The sequence below is a fragment of the Pituophis catenifer genome, unplaced genomic scaffold (genome assembly GCF_029215685.1).
Source record: "Pituophis catenifer annectens isolate HBS135680 unplaced genomic scaffold, rPitCat1.0.hap2 SCAF_5, whole genome shotgun sequence".
Classification (NCBI taxonomy): Eukaryota; Metazoa; Chordata; class Lepidosauria; order Squamata; family Colubridae; genus Pituophis; species Pituophis catenifer.
In genome coordinates, this window is record NW_027256885.1 from 44,707,177 (window position 1) to 44,724,885 (window position 17,709).

Here is a 17,709-nt window from a genome sequence, read left to right on the forward strand (position 1 = left end):
ACTTTTTCCTCCTTGCACTGTGAATGTTTACATGTTATGTTCCATTAAACCATGGCAACATCTAACGTTTGTGTAGTATTATTTTAAGTAGACTGTGTTTTTCTATTGTTGTGACTTAGATGAAGTTCAGAGCACATTTTATGACCAATTCATGCAAAACTCCACGTAATCCCAAGGGGTTCATATACTTTTTCTTGCAACTGTATTTTGTAATGCCGGATGAAGGATGCCGGAACTCCACGTTGCGGCCTTGCAGATCTCCAGAAGAGACGCCTGTGTGGCCCAAGCCGCAGTGGTAGTAGCGCTGCGTGTCGAATGCGCTGTGATACGGCCAGGGAGCGCCTTGTTCCTACATTCAAGGCCAATGCGATGCATGCTGTAAGCCAACGGGAGATGGTGGAAGAGGAAACTCGTGATCCGAGAGAGGTGGGTTGGAAAGACACGAATAACGATTCCGTTTTGCGGAAGGAGGCTGTCCTGTGGAGATACCTTTTGAGAGCCTGTCATACATCCAGGGAGTGCCAACATCGTTCAGTGGGATGGACCGGGTTAGGGCAAAAATCGGGTAGTACAATCTCCTAAATTCTGTGGAACCATGAATTGATTTTTGGGAGGAAGGTAGGGTCCAGTCATAGGATCACTCGATCAGGATGGAAGATGCACAAGTCTACTCGCGTAGATAGGGCCACCAATTCACGACGAGCGGACGTAACTGCGATAAGGAAGGCTACTTTAAAAGTGAGAAACTTCAGGCAGACAGAGGATAGGGGTTCGAAGGGGGAATCCATAAGTACCTGTAGGACGAGGCTGAGGTCCCAGGAAGGGAATCTGTGGATTGTGGGAGGTCAGAGATTTGACGCCCCTCTTGAGAAAACCATGAACATGTGGGTGATGAGACAATGAACCGTGTTCCCGGCAGGGAATAATCGTCGCCAAGGCTGAAACCTGCCGTCGCAGAGTGTTGACTGCAAGGCCGCCCTTGAGACCCGCCTGGAGGAATTCCAATATGTGTGGAATGGAAGAGTGAGCCGGTTCTGTGTTAGAAGAGGCACACCATCTACAAAAAGAAGACCAGGTAGCATCATAAATCCGAATGGTGGATTTTCTGCGGGAAGCGAGCATAGTGGAAATCACCTCGGAAGAAAAGTGTTCGTCCTTCAGGATCTGCCGTTCAACAGCCAGGCGGTTAGTTGTAACCACTGGGGTTCTGGATGGTGGACTGCCCCTTGAATGAGACATACCTGATCCGAGGGAATTCACCAAGGCCCGACCTTCGAAAGCTCCCTAAGATCTGCAAACCAGGGTGATGGGCCCAATACGGGGCAATGAGGATCACCTCTGCTTCCTCCTCCAGGATCTTCCGGATGACCCGAGGAATGAGAGGAATTGGAGGAAAAGCGTAGAGAAGGCCGGGCGGCCATTTGCAGCAGAGGACGTTGGTTCCCTCCGCCTGCGGATTCCAGTACCTGGAGGTAAATCGAGGCACCTGGGTATTGGTCAGAGTGGCAAACAGATCCATTTGAGGTTGGCCGAAGCGGAGTACCAGCTGACGGAATAGATCGGGTGTCAGACTTCGATGCTATCTCATAATAAATGAATTTCCAAACTGCCAATCTTTAAGGAAATCTTCTCTTTAATTGAGCACAGCAACCGGATCATGACTTGATGCAGACAAGACTGACCTTTTGCCCCCCAATCCCTCCCTTTCCGATCCCCAATTATCTGCTTCTCATTGGCTATCTTCCAAGTCACTCCACTGACTTCTTGTCTCGTCATTTCCCAGGAATGTCTCCCCCCTCCTCATTTCCACGACGACCGGGCTTCCAAGGGATTTAGCAGGCAAAAGTTCAGGGCTTATCTCTCTCCTCTCTATGCCAGCGGTGAGACGCTGACATCCGGCCCCTCTCCCTTCACTCTCCCAGTGGGGCCTGCGTGAGATAAACAACAAGTTTAGTACCTCACCCCGTCCGAGGGTGTACCCCTCCCCCTCCCGCCTTGTCCGGGTGATCTGCATGGAATTTAGCTATGAGGCGGTCAGCTTGGATGTTTGTGCTCTTCACCCAGGAAGCTTCTGACACGGGGTAACCCTTCCACTTAATTAAGTACTGGAGGCGCCCTCTGTGCCACCTCGAATCGAGAACTCGCTGTACTTCATAGTGGGTCTGGCCTCCAACAATCAAGGGTCCTGGGGGATCACGTGGCACCGGCCTTAAAGTTGACCCTACCACAGGCTTCAGGAGGCTACTGTGAAAAACGGGGTGTATCCTCCCTAGTAACCGGGGTAACTGCAATTGTACTGTGACCGGGTTGATTATTTTTATTATTGGAAATGGTCCTATGAATTTCGGGCCCCGTTTTCTGGTCGGGAGTCTGAGTCTTAAATACTTGGTGGAGAGGTAGACCTTCTCCCCTACTTGGAATGGCCTCTGGGGGGCTCGGTGCTTATCTGCTTGTTTCTTATAAGACCGTGCTGCCTTGTCTAATGCCCTCTTGACGTTCTCCCAGGTTTCTCTCAACATTGCCATCCATTCGGTTAAGGTAACTGAGGAAGGAGGCTCCCTTGGGTATTCTGGCATGGGGACGAAATCGATGCTGCTCACTATCTTAAATGGGGTTAGTCCTGTACTACTGTGGACAGCATTGTTATATACGACCTCCGCAAACGATAAGAGGTCCGCCCAGTTCGATTGTTGGTAGTCCACGTAGCACCTCAGGTATTGCTCTATCATGGCATTCAACCTCTCCACCCCCCCATTGGTGCTCAGGTGAAACGCCGAGCTGAGGCCTTGGGATGATCCTATGGATCGAAGGAATTCCCTCCAGAACTTCGCTGTAAACTGGACACCTCGATCGGAGATGATTCTTCTGGGTACTCCGTGCAGGCGGTAGATGTGTTTTACGAACAGTTTGGCCAACTGGCGGGCTGAGGGTAGTCCGCTGCAGGGTATGAAATGTGCCTGTTTGGAGAATAAGTCTATTACAGTCCAGATCACTGTGCTTCCGCTGCTTCTCGGCAGTTCGACTATGAAGTCCATAGCAATCTCCTCCCATGGCCTTGACAGTTCAGTTACTGGCTGCAGCAGCCCCGGGGGCCTTCCTGGTCGGGTTTTCATCGTGGCACAGGTGGTACAGCTTTTTACATAGCTGTCTACGTCTTTTCTCATGTGGGGCCACCAAAACTGTCTCCGTGCTAAGTGCAGAGTCTTGAGGAAGCCAAAATGTCCCGCTGGTTTGACATCGTGACTTCTCTTGAGGACCAAGGTGCGTAAGGCCTCTGGGACATAAAGTTTCGTCCCTCTCCATGCTAGGCCATCTCTCTTTGTCAAGAGATGTTGATTGTCTCGGAACCAGGGGTCCACCAACGTTTCTGCCTTGAGCCTCGTCGTTAGGTCACTGGCGGGTTGGCCCTGATGGTCTCAATGCTGCCGTCTGCTGGTTACTTGGCCCACTCCTTGGGCAGGAGGGATGATGGGATTCACTATCTGCTCACGTTCACTGTTGTATTGAGGCATTCGGGAGAGGGCGTCGGCCAGAAAGTTCTTCTCCCCTGGGATGTGCTTCAGCTCGAAGTTGAAACAATTGAAGTATTGGGCCCACCGGACTTGCCTGGGCGATAACTTCCGTGGGGTTTTGAGGGCCTCCAGGTTTTTGTGGTCAGTGCAAACCTCGAACGGTGTCTGGCCTCCTTCTAGCAGGTGTCGCCAGGTTAACAGTGCCCATCTCACCACAAACGCTTCTTTTTCCCACGCCGCCCATCGTCTCTCTGTGTCGGTGAGTTTGCGGGATGTGTAGGCACAAGGTTGCAGGTCCCCCTGGCTGTTCTTTTGGAGTAGGACTGCCCCTACTGCCACATCGCTGGCATCTGCTTGGATGATGAAGGGTTGTTTGGGGTCAGAATGCTTCAAGATCGGTTCTTTTGCAAACATCTGTTTTAGTGTCTCGAATGCCTGTTGGCAGGCTGGGTCCCACTGTAGAGGCTGTCCCGGGCGGAGTTTCGTTGTCGGACTCCCTGTCTTTAGGAGGTCCGTCAGAGGTTTGGCAATTCTTGCAAAGGAGGGGATGAATTGCCTGTAGAAATTTGCGAACCCCAGTAAGCTTTGTAGTTGCCTGCGGGTGCGAGGGGGTCGCTAGTCTAGGACTGATTGTATTTTAGCCAGGTCCATCTCTATCCCCTCGTTTGACACTCGGTAACCTAAATAGTCTAGACGCGATCTGTGGAACTCGCATTTTGACAGTTTGACATAGAGGTTCGCTTTCAGCAGTTTTTCCAGTACTTTGCGTACGAGGGGTATGTGTTCGTCTATGGTCTCCGTGTAAATGAGATTGTCATCTAGGTAGACGAGGACCCTTTTGTACAGGTGGTCATGTAGAACTTCGTTTATCAATTGCATGAATGCGGCTGGGGCTCCCTGTAGCCCAAATGGCATCACCTTGAATTGGTAACTTCCCAGGGGGCAGTTGAATGCTGTCTTCCACTCGTCTCCTTCCCTGATGCGTACTCGGTAGTAGGCTTCGCGGAGGTCTAGTTTGGTGAAAATCTTCCCCTTGGCCAGGTGGGCTAGCATGTCTTTCATGAGGGGGAGGGGGTATAAGTTGTGTACGCAGACCGCATTGATCCCCGGAAGTCAACTACCAGACACATAGAGCTGTCTTTCTTCTCTTTGAAAAGGACCGGTGCCGCGACCCGCGGTTTGACTGGCTCAATGAAACCCCTTTGTAGGTTTTTGTCTATGTAGTTTCGCATTTCTTGCATTTCACGGGGCGTCATGGCACACAATTTAGGTTTAGGTAGTTTCGCCCCAGGGATGATTTCGATGGCGCAGTCGGCATCGCGGTGGGGAGGTAGGACGTCACACTCGGTCTCGCTAAATACCTCTGTTAGGTCTTGGTAGTCTTTTGGAATCTGCTCTGCTTCATGGGCACTGTTGTATGTGGGCCCCAGTTGCTTCGCAGTGCCCTTCGGGAGGGGCCCTTGCGTCGGTGCTATCTTCTTTTGTTCAGGCGGGAGACATTGGGGCTCGAGTGTGGGGGGTGTTTGTTCTGGTTGAAATGGCAGAGGTTGGGGTCCTTTGGCTATCCTCAATCTGCGGGTCCCCTCTTGCCACCAGATAATTGGACCCCACTTGTCTAGCCAGGAAAGTCCCAGTATGACTGGATCGGCCATCTTGGGGGCTATTATGAACCGTATCGTCTCCCAGTGATCCCCTAGTTCTAGCTTCACTGGCTCGGTCAGGTGTGTGGCGTAGGCTCCCCCTACTAGGGTCCCATCAACTTGCTCAAATCGAATTGGGTGGTTGAGTTTCTTAGCTCGGATCCCCAATTTTAGGACTGTGGGTAGATTAATCAGGCACCTGGTGCAGCCCGAATCTATCAGGGCCTGGAAAGTCTCTTGGGTACCTGTTTTTGGGGCTGTTAGACGTATGGGAAAAGGAAAGGGTGGATGGGCCCACTCACCATTGGGTCGTCTTCACCCTCGTCCTCGCTGTCATACGACTTGGGGGATTGGTCTCCATCATCCGGGACTCCCCTTGTCTCAGTCAGGTGGGCGAAGACCTCTGTGCCTGGGGGGGAGACTTCATGGCGCATCAGTGGCTCGCTTGGGGCCCCATTCCCGTCGTGCCTTTGGCTTAGGGTTTGGCCTCGGGCCCGGGATTCCACACGCTGCTGCTAGATGGCCTATTCCTCCACATCTGTAGCACCTCATTGGGCTCCGCGGAATGAAAGGTTTTTGGGTAGGCCGTAGTGCCGTGGTTCCCCGTCTGGTATGTGGCCTCGGGTCCGATTGGTAATTGTAATTGCCACTCTGCTGGGTCAATGGCTGTCCTGCTCAGCCAGTCCACCTGAAGGTTCGAGGAGCCCGCAATATGTTCCGCCTGTAGGGAAAGAAGGTGCCTCTCCGCCCAGGCTCCCAGCTCCGCGGCCTCGGTCATGAGGGCCCTGGACCGTGTCCCGCCCTGACGGCTGACATGGGCCTTGGTGGTGACGTTGTCTGTTCTGAGTAGGACGTGCTGACCAGAGAGTTGGTGATGGAAGTGCTGTAGGGCTAAATGGGTCGCTTGTAGTTCCAGCCAGTTGATGTCGTGTCGAAGGTCCACTGGCATCCAACGACCCTGGGTGATCCGACCGTTGAAGTGCGCACCCCAGCTGAATAGGCTGGCGTCCGTTCTCAGGATCAGTTGCTGTAGATCGAGGAAGGAGGACCCCCTTTTTTTTAGGGCCGTGGATGTCCACCATTTGAGAGAAGAGACAACCTTCCGAGGAACCCTGATGCAGAAGGTGGAATTGCTGATGCCCGCCTTCTGGCTGGGAAGGAGGAGCCACTGGAGTGGACGGGAGTGGAGCCTTGCCCAAGGGACGATTGAGAGGCAGGAAATCATTTGGCCGAGCAGTTGGGAGAAGAGGAGAAGAGGAACTTTGTGGAGTGATCTGACCTGTGTCACTGTGGCCCTGATGTTGTCTTGGCGTTCCTGTGATAGGAACATGAGGCCCGCTTTTGAGTCTATGTGCGCTCCCAGATGAACCAGATTGGTGGACGGTAACAGCTGGCTCTTTTCCCAATTCACAGTGAACCCGTAAAGGTGAAGGGCATCAATGGTGGCTTGAAGATCCAAATGAGCCTGTTGAAATGACGAAGACTGGATAAGAATATCATCGAGATAGCATTGAACTCTGATGGGTGAGGCCCGCAAATGTGCTGACATCACATCGAGAAGCTTAGTAAAAATACGGGGGGCAGAGGAGAGTCCAAAGGGAAGAGCCCTGTATTGGAAATGGGCCCCCCCGTAACAAAACCTGAGGAACCGTCTGTGGGATGGTCGAATGGGAACATGTAGATAGGCTTCCCACAGGTCTATGGATGCCAGATAGTCTCCAATTCTAATGCCTGCCAGGACAGAATGTAGGGAATGCATCTTGAAACGCCTATATTTGATGTGAACGTTCAGGCGCTTCAAGTCCAAAATGGCCTTGTTACCCCCCAATTTTTTCTGAACTAAGAATAGAATAGAATAAAAACCAGTTCCGCGATGTTCTGAAGGAACCGGTTCAATGGCTCGAATTGAAAGGAGGTGTTGGATCTCGGTGTCCATTGCAGACCTTTTGGCCGGGTCAGAAGAAGTAGAACTCCTGATAAATCGTCGAGGGGGTGTGGAAACAAATTCTAAGGTGACACCTAGGGAAACTGTCTGTATGGCCCAAGCATCGGTGGTCGTGGAACGCCAGTTATGGGCAAAGAGGGCCAGACGACCACCAATGCAGTCCGGAGAGCTATGAGTTTCACTTTCTGCGATAGGGGCAAAAAGTGGAACCCCGAAAGGGCCGCTTGGATTGGGCCTGACGGTTGCGGTCCCTGAATTGTTGTCTGTCCTGAAATCTGTTAGCCGTAGGGTTGAATGAACGGGAGGGGGCCGGAGAATGGAAACCTGGGTCCGTTGGCTGAAAGGTCTGCCTATGGTAAGGGAATGCAGAGCGTCTGTCTGAGCGCCTGGAAAAGGGGAGAATCTTTTTCTTGTCCCTACCTTCCACCAATATGGGGTCCAATGCTTCGCCAAAAAGATTGCCACCCTTGAAGGGGGCCGCTGCGAGGCACCACTTCGCCTTCATGTCTGCTTGCCAGTGGTGGAGCCAAAGGAGACGACGAGATGTTATGTTGGAAGCCATGGCTCTAGAGGCGAACTTGGCAGAATTAAAGGTGGCATCTGCCATGTATTCCATGGCGGCAATGATCTTGCTGATATCTTGGTGCAGCCGTGTGTCCTCGGGGGATGCTCTACTTTGCATTTGGCGAAGCCAAATGAGTGATGTACGTGCAAAGAAGGAAGCTGCAGTGGACGACTTGATAGCCCAAGTGGTGGCTTGATGGGTCTTGCGAGTGGAAGTTTCTGCCCGCTTATCCTCTGCATGTAGACCCTCAGCTGCATCCCATGGAAGGAGACTGGAAGAGGTGAGACTGGCCATCGGGGCATCAATCTAAGGTAACTTAAGCAGTTCCTCGAATTCCTGTTCAGTGGAGTAAAGCTTCTTGTCTAAACTGCTTGGGGTGGAAATGGAGCCAGGTTGGGCCCACTGAGCCAGTCTAAGATTCGATATTGGGATAAAACTCAATTATTAGAAATCCGAATCTTTGGTCAAGACAGAAGTGCCTCTTCCGTGCCAATGTGCTGAGATGACAAACGGTATTTGACGTAGGTACAGAATTGTAAAAGGGCAAATTGACCCTAAACAGATACACCCTGTTGTTTAATGTTTATTGCACCCCAAATGTCATGTAGATTCTAGAGAAGAAATACTGCTTTCCTTACTGTCCTCTTTACTGCTTGTGAGGCGCCTTTGAGCTCCTTATCTCCTTTTATTATGTCTTGAGCTCCGGAGCTGAAAACCTGAGCCTGTGGGAACAGGGCTGTTACGTCTTTCCTAGAGATAGATTAAAGGGTAACTTCTACGTGTGAAATGCATCACTCTCTGTAATAATTTTGCCTTTAAACTGTATAAATGCATGGCCAGAAGAAGCCATCGGCGTTCAGACCTTTTGGGACTGTTTGAACCTTGCGCAATAAACTCTTTCCTGCATTGAAGAGCTTGGCCTAGTTCGTTATTTTGTCTACAACACACTGGCGTTGCACTGTGTCAAGAAATAATTTGGGTGAAGAAACAACTTCCTGCTCTGTCACTGCTTCTGAAAATAGGCGAGTGTTGGAATCCTGTTGATCCGAAGCTGTCTTGGAACCGGAGGAGGAAACGCCCATGTTTGCAGTGACTCTGGCTTTGTGTAGCAAGGTCTTGAATAGGTCATGTTTAAAGAGACCCGATGGGCGGGTTTTTTCAGGAAAGGACTCCTCCTCCTCCACCTCAGAGAGATCATAGTCAATGGTCTCCTCCTCGAGGATGGATTGTTCACTGTGGTGAGAATGGGATGGAGACCTGGTGACAGAAGACACCTCGCTGTCCAGATGGGAAGATGCCCTGGAAGAACGGTGTGGCTGAGCTGGAGCCGATGAAGGAGCCAAGATACCTCTCTGAGTGAAGGCAGAATCAATGCTTCTGGCCACGGTCTGAGCAATAAGGTCGCACATCTCTCGAGGAATGGACGATGGAGGTCTGTCTTCAGGGCGGAGACCTGCAGAGGTGGGAGTGAAAGTGGCTGGAGATGGAGAAGAAACTTGAGCTTGCACAGGTGGGGTGACATCAGCTCCCTGAACAAAGACCTCTCTAACAATGGACTGGTCATCCACAGCAGTGGTAGACCTGTTGGGAGACCAGGAAGAAACCTCCTGAGGTGGTTGGACAGAAATGGACTGTTCCTGAGGGGAAGCAGACTGAATGGGCATGATGGTGAGTGGAGGATGAACAATGGCCGCTGTTTGTCTTTTGGCCTTGTCAAATTGCTTGTCTAAGGCCAGGTGCTTTCGCTTTGCATCCCTCTCTGCAGCTGCAGAAGAAGTGCAGGCAAGCTGGGAAGCTGGTCTCTTAGTGGAATGCTTGCCCTTGGAGCTTCCCTCCTGCTGAGAGGAGGACTGAGAGCACTTTTTAGAATGGCTGCGATTAGGCATTGGAATACTGCCTGAAGACAAAAAAAAATATGAAGTTTAATTAAAAGGTGATACTGCTTGTAACATCAGAAGCAAGAAACAAATGCACCAAAGGAATAGTGGTCATGCGGTGATTCCTTGATAAGAAATAGCCTCAAGGGATGAGGGAGCCACCCCCCCCGGCAACAAAATGGCGCCGCTATATACGCAAAACAGACGGCAAAGCTAATGATTAATGGAGAATTGACTGATTCTATTGAAATAGAAAAAGGTACTCGACAAGGATGTCCTTTATCCCCATTGCTGTTCATATTGACTTTGGAAGTGCTGAATAGAAATGTTAGAGAAGAAAAAGAGATAAAAGGAATGAAAATTAGAAAAGAAGAATATAAATTACAAGCCTTTGCTGATGACCTGGTCTTTATTATTGAAGAACCATTAACATCAATAAATAAATTGACAGAAAAAATAGGAGAATTTGGGGAGGTTGCTGGTTTGAAAATTAATAAAGAAAAGACAAAGATAATGACTAAAAATAAGTAAAATTGGAAGAACAACAAGTTAAAGAATCAATGATAGCATGGGGGGAAAATTTTGGTTATAGTATTGATTTAGACAAATGGCAAAAATTGTGCTCACATAATTATAAAATGACAATGTCGACAGCATATAAAGAGAATTTGTATAAGATGTTTTACAGGTGGCATTTACCCCCGACGAGGATAGCAAGAATGTTCAAGAATAAATCGGAGAAACGTTGGAAGTGTCATCAAACTCCAGGATCTTATTACCATATGTGGTGGACATGCGTGGAAGCAAGGAGATTTTGGACTAAGATACATACGTGGTTAGAAAAAATGACAAAGAGACATATTGACTTTAAACCAGAGATATTTTTATTAGGGATTTTACCATAGACATTTAATAAAGAATTACAATACTTAATTGTGAACATTTTAACAGCGGCTAGAATTGTATTTGCCAAAAATTGGAAAGGAGAGAAGATAATTACTGATGAAGAAATTATTAAGAAAATGTTGGACTGTGCTGAAATGAGTAGATTGACATTTGAAATAAGAGAACAGGAAGATAAACAATATTATTTGATATGGGAGATATTTTATCAATGGTTTGACAAAAAAGTATGGCGATGAGATAGCATATATGAAATGAAACTTAGATGAAATGTTTAAATATTTATCTTCTGTTCAAGTAAAGAATAATTGTTATTTGATGAGATTTGGAAAATTGTAAGCACGAAATGATTTTAACCGATCGAGATGCTGTCTATAATTGTTTGTAAGGATGATATTTTTAAGTTGTTTTTTATTTTAATTTAAAAATAAAAAAATTTTCAAAAAAAAAATGGCGCCGCTATGAGTCAGCAGTGGAGTGATTCAAAATGGCGGCTGCTATTGAGGCGATAGAGAAAGCGGCTGTAGTGGCAGAGAAAAATAATCAGTGAACATCCCACGTTGCAACTTTCAGCAGCCAAGTTCAGTATAATAATAAGGGCAATAATCAGCTCCGGAACAGACAAACTGCTCCGTTGAGAGCTCCCCTCAGCTCCACCACAGTTATAGGGGCTAACGGAATAGTCCCAGTTAATGGCAGCTTGGATGAAGCGTGGGAGACCTGGGCTACGTCGGAACGAAGCCTCCCCTCTATCCCCGCAGCGCAAGGACCGATGAAACGGTCCCCCCTGCGCAGCCCGACAATTCACAGTAAAAAGGCTTGAAATTCAAAGCGTTCCGGCAGTCATAAGTGCAAGGACTTCGGTGGTCATAAGTGCGAGGACCGCAGCTCAACTGAGCAGAGGTAGAATCGGCTTCTCAGTTTTCCCCTAAAGATCTAAAAATATCCTAAAAAGGAAAAATTGGCCAGCAGGGGAAAGGTTAGAGAAATTAGCAAGGTTTAGAGAGTCCAGAAATGAAGAGCGAAAGAAAGACAAGTTTCATGGATCTGACTGAGCAAAGAACTGGGGACAAGCAGGAAGAGGAGGCGTGTTTATTCAAATTATTGCTCAGTCATGGACCAATCGGACAAGATATAGCCCAGTCAATGGACTCTCTAAACAGCGCAAGGGAGAATGCTTGCTTCTGCGTCTTTACTTTGAGTTGAGGTTTTTCTGGAACGCTGACACCTGTATTAGTCCGTCCGTGCCTCTCTTGTTTGCCGACCCTACGAGTCGGCTTAGGTCAATGAAGACCCCCAAACAGCTGAGGTATCAACAGTTCCTCCAGGAGCGGAGGAACTCGTCTCACCGCAACGCTGGCCACACACCCCCTGGAAACTTAAATACTTTCAATGAATTGAAAGTACTGGGTAGTTTTGAAAACTTTCCAAGATCCTTCCCATAAGAATCCTTCCCTCTAATCACTTTATTTAAAACTAGCTTAATACTCCATTTTTGTCTCTTCTTGGGAAGGAGAGACTTCTGCATGAAATTCTCAGCAGAAACTTGAATATTAGACCTTTTCCTTTCTCTTCTGACAAACAGCCAAAAAAAATATCCTAATTTCTACTGATAGTTCTGACTCACTGAGCAGATTTTTAACAAAGTTAAGAACTGCCAAAGGCAGAAATGGCAGATGTTGCCACACTGTGAGGTTTTTCTGCTTTCTTAATCTCCAGTTAAAGAGACAGATTTTCTAAAAACTTACACACTCCAATTTGGGCTGTTGGGCTGTTATATTCAAATACATTTCAACACTCCATTTTTTTCTGCATTAGCATTATTTTAACCCAATTGTCTTGAGGTTTTATCCCCTACAGTGTATACATATTTTACCCTAAGCATTTTTATTAGAAAGATTGGCAAAAGTTCTAAGCAATTTTGGGCTGTCCTGTGCTTTAAGCAACCTGCGTATTCAGACATGTATTAATATTCATTACTACTGGATTTTCTTTCAATGAAATCTGAGGCTATTGGGATGTCAATACATACCTATGAAGTGCTGTATATACCGAGGATAGACTAACCTGTATGCAACCAAATCATTAGAAGGCTATGGAATAGCTAGCAAGTAAGCCAGCCTATATTTCAACATGCAATATATCAAGGAAGAAATTGCTTCAGATATTTTTAAGAAAAAATTATAACAATACAATCTGATTTCTAATCTCATAATTTGTGCAGAAAGTTGTAAAATCACACAGATGGTTGTCACCAAGATGCATCTGCACCTCAGGCCATTTTAGGGACATGTCATTTGAAGCGCAATGATATTTTAATTGTAGCAAACCACTATCAAATAATCCACATGCCTTAAGTGCTACATATAGCTGTATAATATATATTCCAAACAGAATGTTCATTTCTTTGATATCTAGTTAACTTACAAATAATTTTAAAACACAGTTCACTTCAAATTTCTGAAAATCCATACATAGAAGCTGAACCAATGAGCCTCAGACAATAACCATTAACAGTTGCTTTCTTCCATAATAGTTCAGTACTATTCCTTATTATTACTCTTTTCAACATTTGTTTCACTCTCAGCAAATCATTTATTTCATTAACACCCTGTAACAGGCAAAATATCTAGGACAAACTCTGTTGACGCCTCCTCCCCGTCTTTAATCATATTTCCAAGCATACTTGGGACTCTGCAAAATTGCTCACTGAGTAATCAATCTACTGTTTGGAGTCCCAAAAACTTAAGAGACTTTTCCTAGTTCAGGTGCAAAACTCAACTCAGCTCTAGGTAGAAAACAGTGAAGCATCCAAACACATTTGATTTTTGCAACCTACAGTTCCCAGCCTTTGCCCTGAATTGTTCATATATTGACTCTTAAGTTGAGTTGATGCCATTCATCCATGTTACTACCCAAATTACACAGAGATGGATGAAATGCGCTGAACAGTATTACCATGTTTTTCCGAAAATAAGGCCTATCCAGAAAATAAGCCCTACCTTGATTTTTACATGTGCGCCTAATATAAGCCCTACCCCAAAAAATAAGCCCTAGTTAAGACCCCACCCACTCCATCCCACCATCTGGGAGCTCCCACGCCTTGACACCGGTTGCGCTGCTACCTGAGTTCTGCAGCCGCTTGAAGCTGGACACGTGGGGCATCGTGCCGGTGCTGCCGCTCACGACAGGCCACATGGCTCGTCACGCTGGTGCTGCCGCTCGTGGCGGGAGGTCGCATGGCACCTTGTGCCAGTGCTGCCGCTTGCGGCAGGCCGCACAGCGCATTGTACCACTGTCGCCACTCACATGTGCAACGGCACAATGCACCACACGGTCTCCTGCAAAAAGCGGCGGCACTGGCGCAATGAATCATGCTCTGTCCTGCTGAGAGCGGCGGCAGAAGTCAGGCAGCAGTGTGACAGGTGTCAGGGCATGGGAGGCCTGGCTGTGGTGGTCCTAAGGTAAGCGGGTAAGACATCCCCTGAAAATAAGACCTGGTCATATTTTGGGGCCCAAAAGAAAATAAGACTGGGTCTTATTTTCGGGGAAACACGGTATCCATATCAAGTTACTGTGTACACCAAGAAAAGTCAGACATATAGTATTGCCCCATTAGATGTCTTAGAGAAGAGTCAGATTGCTTACCTTAAAACTGAACACAAACTTCCCACCTTTATAGAATCCCTGTAAGGCAAGCATTGGACAGTTTAAGCATCTATGGCTCCAAACAGAAGGAAACAACTCTCAGAAAGATCAGTTGTGGGAAAATGGGAGGTGGGCAGCATTAAAGTTACAACAAAGTAATTCACTTTCCAATCCATCAACACAAACCATCAACTTCCCCACATTTGTCACTTCAGCATACATCTACTTCACACTCCCAAATTCTGGAAATACAGTCAGCTACCCAACCTAGAATAGGCTTAAATGATACAGAAGATGGAGAATTCTTAGCTGCACAAGCAAAGAAGCAAAAATGGTAGCAGACAGACAGGACATCATACTCAGAAGAGGACAGAATCTTTATTTGCTAATGTTCTGACTTCTGAGTATCTGTGATAACCAGAAACCTTGTCTAAAAAAGTAAACAAACAAAAAACCCTGGGTATTTGGATCAGGCAAAACTAGAAAGTTTCCATTGTGAGCCTTGAATGGGATTGCACTTCAATATTCTGGACTGGAGATGGGACTTCCGCCGGCACCGCCGACGTTGCTGGACGCTCTTTCTTGGAGCGCCAGCCCTGTGATCTTGTTAGCCGTTCTGACAGCACAAATCAGCTGTCCGACGGCTGGAAAACCTTTCCCTCGGGAGAAGAGGGAAAGGAGAGCAATCGGATGGGGGTAGAGCTCCCCGAAAGCCCCTGAAATAGCTTTGGGGGCTAGGAGGGTGAGAGCTCCCCAGGATATCCAGTGAAACTCTGAGATCCAGGGCGCTTCTGCTTTAAGCAGAAAAAAACGTCGCGACCGTCTCTGCAATCTTTATTGAGATTTAAGTTGTTTATCTACGCAGACGGAGTGAAGACAGGAGAGCAGACAATTCCAAGTAACAAGCCCTTAATTCCATGCTTAAATTGTTACTTTTGGAAGTTGATGGAAGGAAGACAATGGCGCTTGTGCTTAATAGGGCGTGAAAGTGAAACTTAACTCTCATTAAAGCTGTTAACATCCAGCATTATTTTTTTTTGACAGTTTTGACATTTGAAGGAAGAACAAAGAGGTTGTTAAAATATTAAAGCCTAAGAAAGGAAATTTTATAACTGGACTTAAAACTGAATTTGGAGAAATTAAAAACAATAAAAGGAAAAGAAATCTGAAACAAAGTATTTTTTTAAAGTTTTTTATTGATTTTACAACACCACCACAACATACAGAACACCAACACGTTTTTCTTTTTACATATCAGTTTCATTCCTCTTACTTTCTACTTTATACATTCCCCATTTTTCCCATCCTTTATTATCTTTATCGTCCCTTTATATCTAATTTTATTCATTTACAATATTTTACACATTTGTCACATTCTCCTCTCCATCATTTATTCATTTACTTTTCCTAATCTCGAACCAATTGTACCACTTATTCCATACTTGATAGTAATCTGTATCTTCCTTTTCTTTTATTTCTTTCGTTAATTTGTCCATCTCCGCACAGTCCAGAATTTTCTTATTTCTTCCTCTGTTGGTACATTTTCGTTTTTCCAGGACTGTGCGTAGACTATCATTGCAGCCGTAATTATATGCAAAATCAAATATCAGGTTTCTTTACTGTAGGTTCTGTTTAATATCCTTAGTAAAAATGTCGTTGGTTTCAAGTCCACATTGTGGCCAATTATCTCTTCTGTCCAACTTCTAATTTTAGCCCAATATTTTTTCGCCTTAGGACATGTCCACCAGAGATGGTAATATGTTCCGCGGACTTTTTTGCATTTCCAACAATTTGGAGAATTATTAGGAAACATTTTAGCAAGCCATACTGGTGTAAAATGCCATCTGTAGAACATTTTTAACTGGTTTTCCTTGAATGCCGTTGATAGAGTCAATTTAATACACTGCTCAAAAAAATAAAGGGAACACAAAAATAAGACATCCTAGATCTGAATGAATGAAATATTCGTAGTAAATACTTTGTTCATTACATAGTTGAATGTGCTGACAACAAAATCACACAAAAATTATCAATGGAAATCAAATTTATCAACCCATGGAGGTCTGGATGTGGAGTTACACTCAAAATTAAAGTGGAAAAAAATACTACAGGCTGATCCAACTTTGATGTAATGTCCTTAAAACAAGTCAAAATGAGGCTCAGTAGTGTGTGTGGCCTCCATGTGCCTGTATGACCTCCCTACAACGCCTGGGCATGCTCCTGATGAGGTGGCGGATGGTCTCCTGAGGGATCTCCTCCCACACCTGGACTAAAGCATCCCCCAACTCCTGGACAGTCTGTGGTGCAACGTGGCGTTGGTGGATGGAGCGAGACATGATGTCCCAGATGTGCTGAATTGGATTCAGGTCTGGGGAACGGGCGGGCCAGTCCATAGCATCAATGCCTTCGTCTTGCAGGAACTGCTGACACACTCCAGCCACATGAGGTCTAGCATTGTCGTGCATTAGGAAGAACCCAGGGCCAACCGCACCAGCATATCGTCTCACAAGGGGTCTGAGGATCTCATCCCGGTACCTAATGGCAGTCAGGCTACGCGGCCCTCCAAAGAAATGCCGCCCCACACCATTACTGACCCACTGCCAAACCGGTCATGCTGGAGGATGTTGCGGGCAGCAGAACGTTCTCCACGGCATCTCCAGACCTTATCACATCTGTCACATGTGCTCAGTGTGAACCTGGTTTCATCTGTGAAGAGCACAGGGCGCCAGTGGCGAAGTTGCCAATCTTGGTGTTCTCTGGCAAATGCCAAACGTCCTGCACGGTGTTGGGCTGTAAGCACAACCCCCACCTGTGGATGTCGGGCCCTTATACCACCCTCATGGAGTCTGTTTCTGACCGTTTGAGCAGCCACATGCACATTTGTGGCCCGCTGGAGGTCATTTTGCAGGGCTCTGGCAGTGCTCCTCCTGTCCCTCCTTGCACAAAGGCGGAGGTAGCGGTCCTGATGCTGGGTTGTTGCCCTCCTACGGCCTCCTCCACGTCTCCTGATGTACTGGCCTGTCTCCTGGTAGTGCCTCCATGCTCTGGACACTACGCTGACAGACACAGCAAACCTTCTTGCCACAGCTCGCATTGATGTGCCATCCTGGATGAGTTGCACTACCTGATCCACTTGTGTGGGTTGTAGACTCTGTCTCATGCTACCACTAGAGTGACAGCACCACCAGCATTCAAAAGTGACCAAACCATCAGCCAGAAAGCATAGGAACTGAGAAATGGTCTGTGGTCCCCACCTGCAGAACCACTCCTTTATTGGGGATGTCTTGCTAACTGCCTATGCTTTCCACCTGTTGTCTATTCCATTTGCACAACAGCATGTGAAATTGTCAATCAGTGTTGCTACCTAAGTGGACAGTTTGATTTCACAGAAGTGTGATTGACTTGGAGTTACATTGTGTTGTTTAAGTGTTCCCTTTATTTTTTTGAGCAGTGTATTTATTTCCCATAATTTTTCCCATTTCTCCAATTCTATATTGTAGTCAAAATTTTTCACCCATCTAATCATGGTATCCTTAACTACCTCTTCTTCCATTTTGTACCTCAGTAGATATTTGTATATATTGCTAATTAATTTTATTTCTGTTCCATGAATGATTTT

General features: G+C 46.7%; 1 protein-coding gene across 2 annotated transcripts in view; it reads right to left on the reverse strand.

Annotated features, from left to right (window-relative positions):
• The window catches only part of UBE2M (ubiquitin conjugating enzyme E2 M), a 70,881-nt gene that overhangs the window by 28,059 nt on the left and 25,113 nt on the right, over positions 1 to 17,709 (reverse strand). The window contains exon 3 of one of the 2 annotated variants that reach the window (XM_070944534.1): positions 14,091 to 14,129. The exons of the other annotated variant lie outside the window; for it this stretch is intronic. Coding sequence (XP_070800635.1) covers positions 14,091 to 14,129 — 39 coding nt within the window. The remainder of the gene's footprint in view (positions 1 to 14,090; positions 14,130 to 17,709) is intronic. 2 annotated transcript variants of the gene reach the window in all.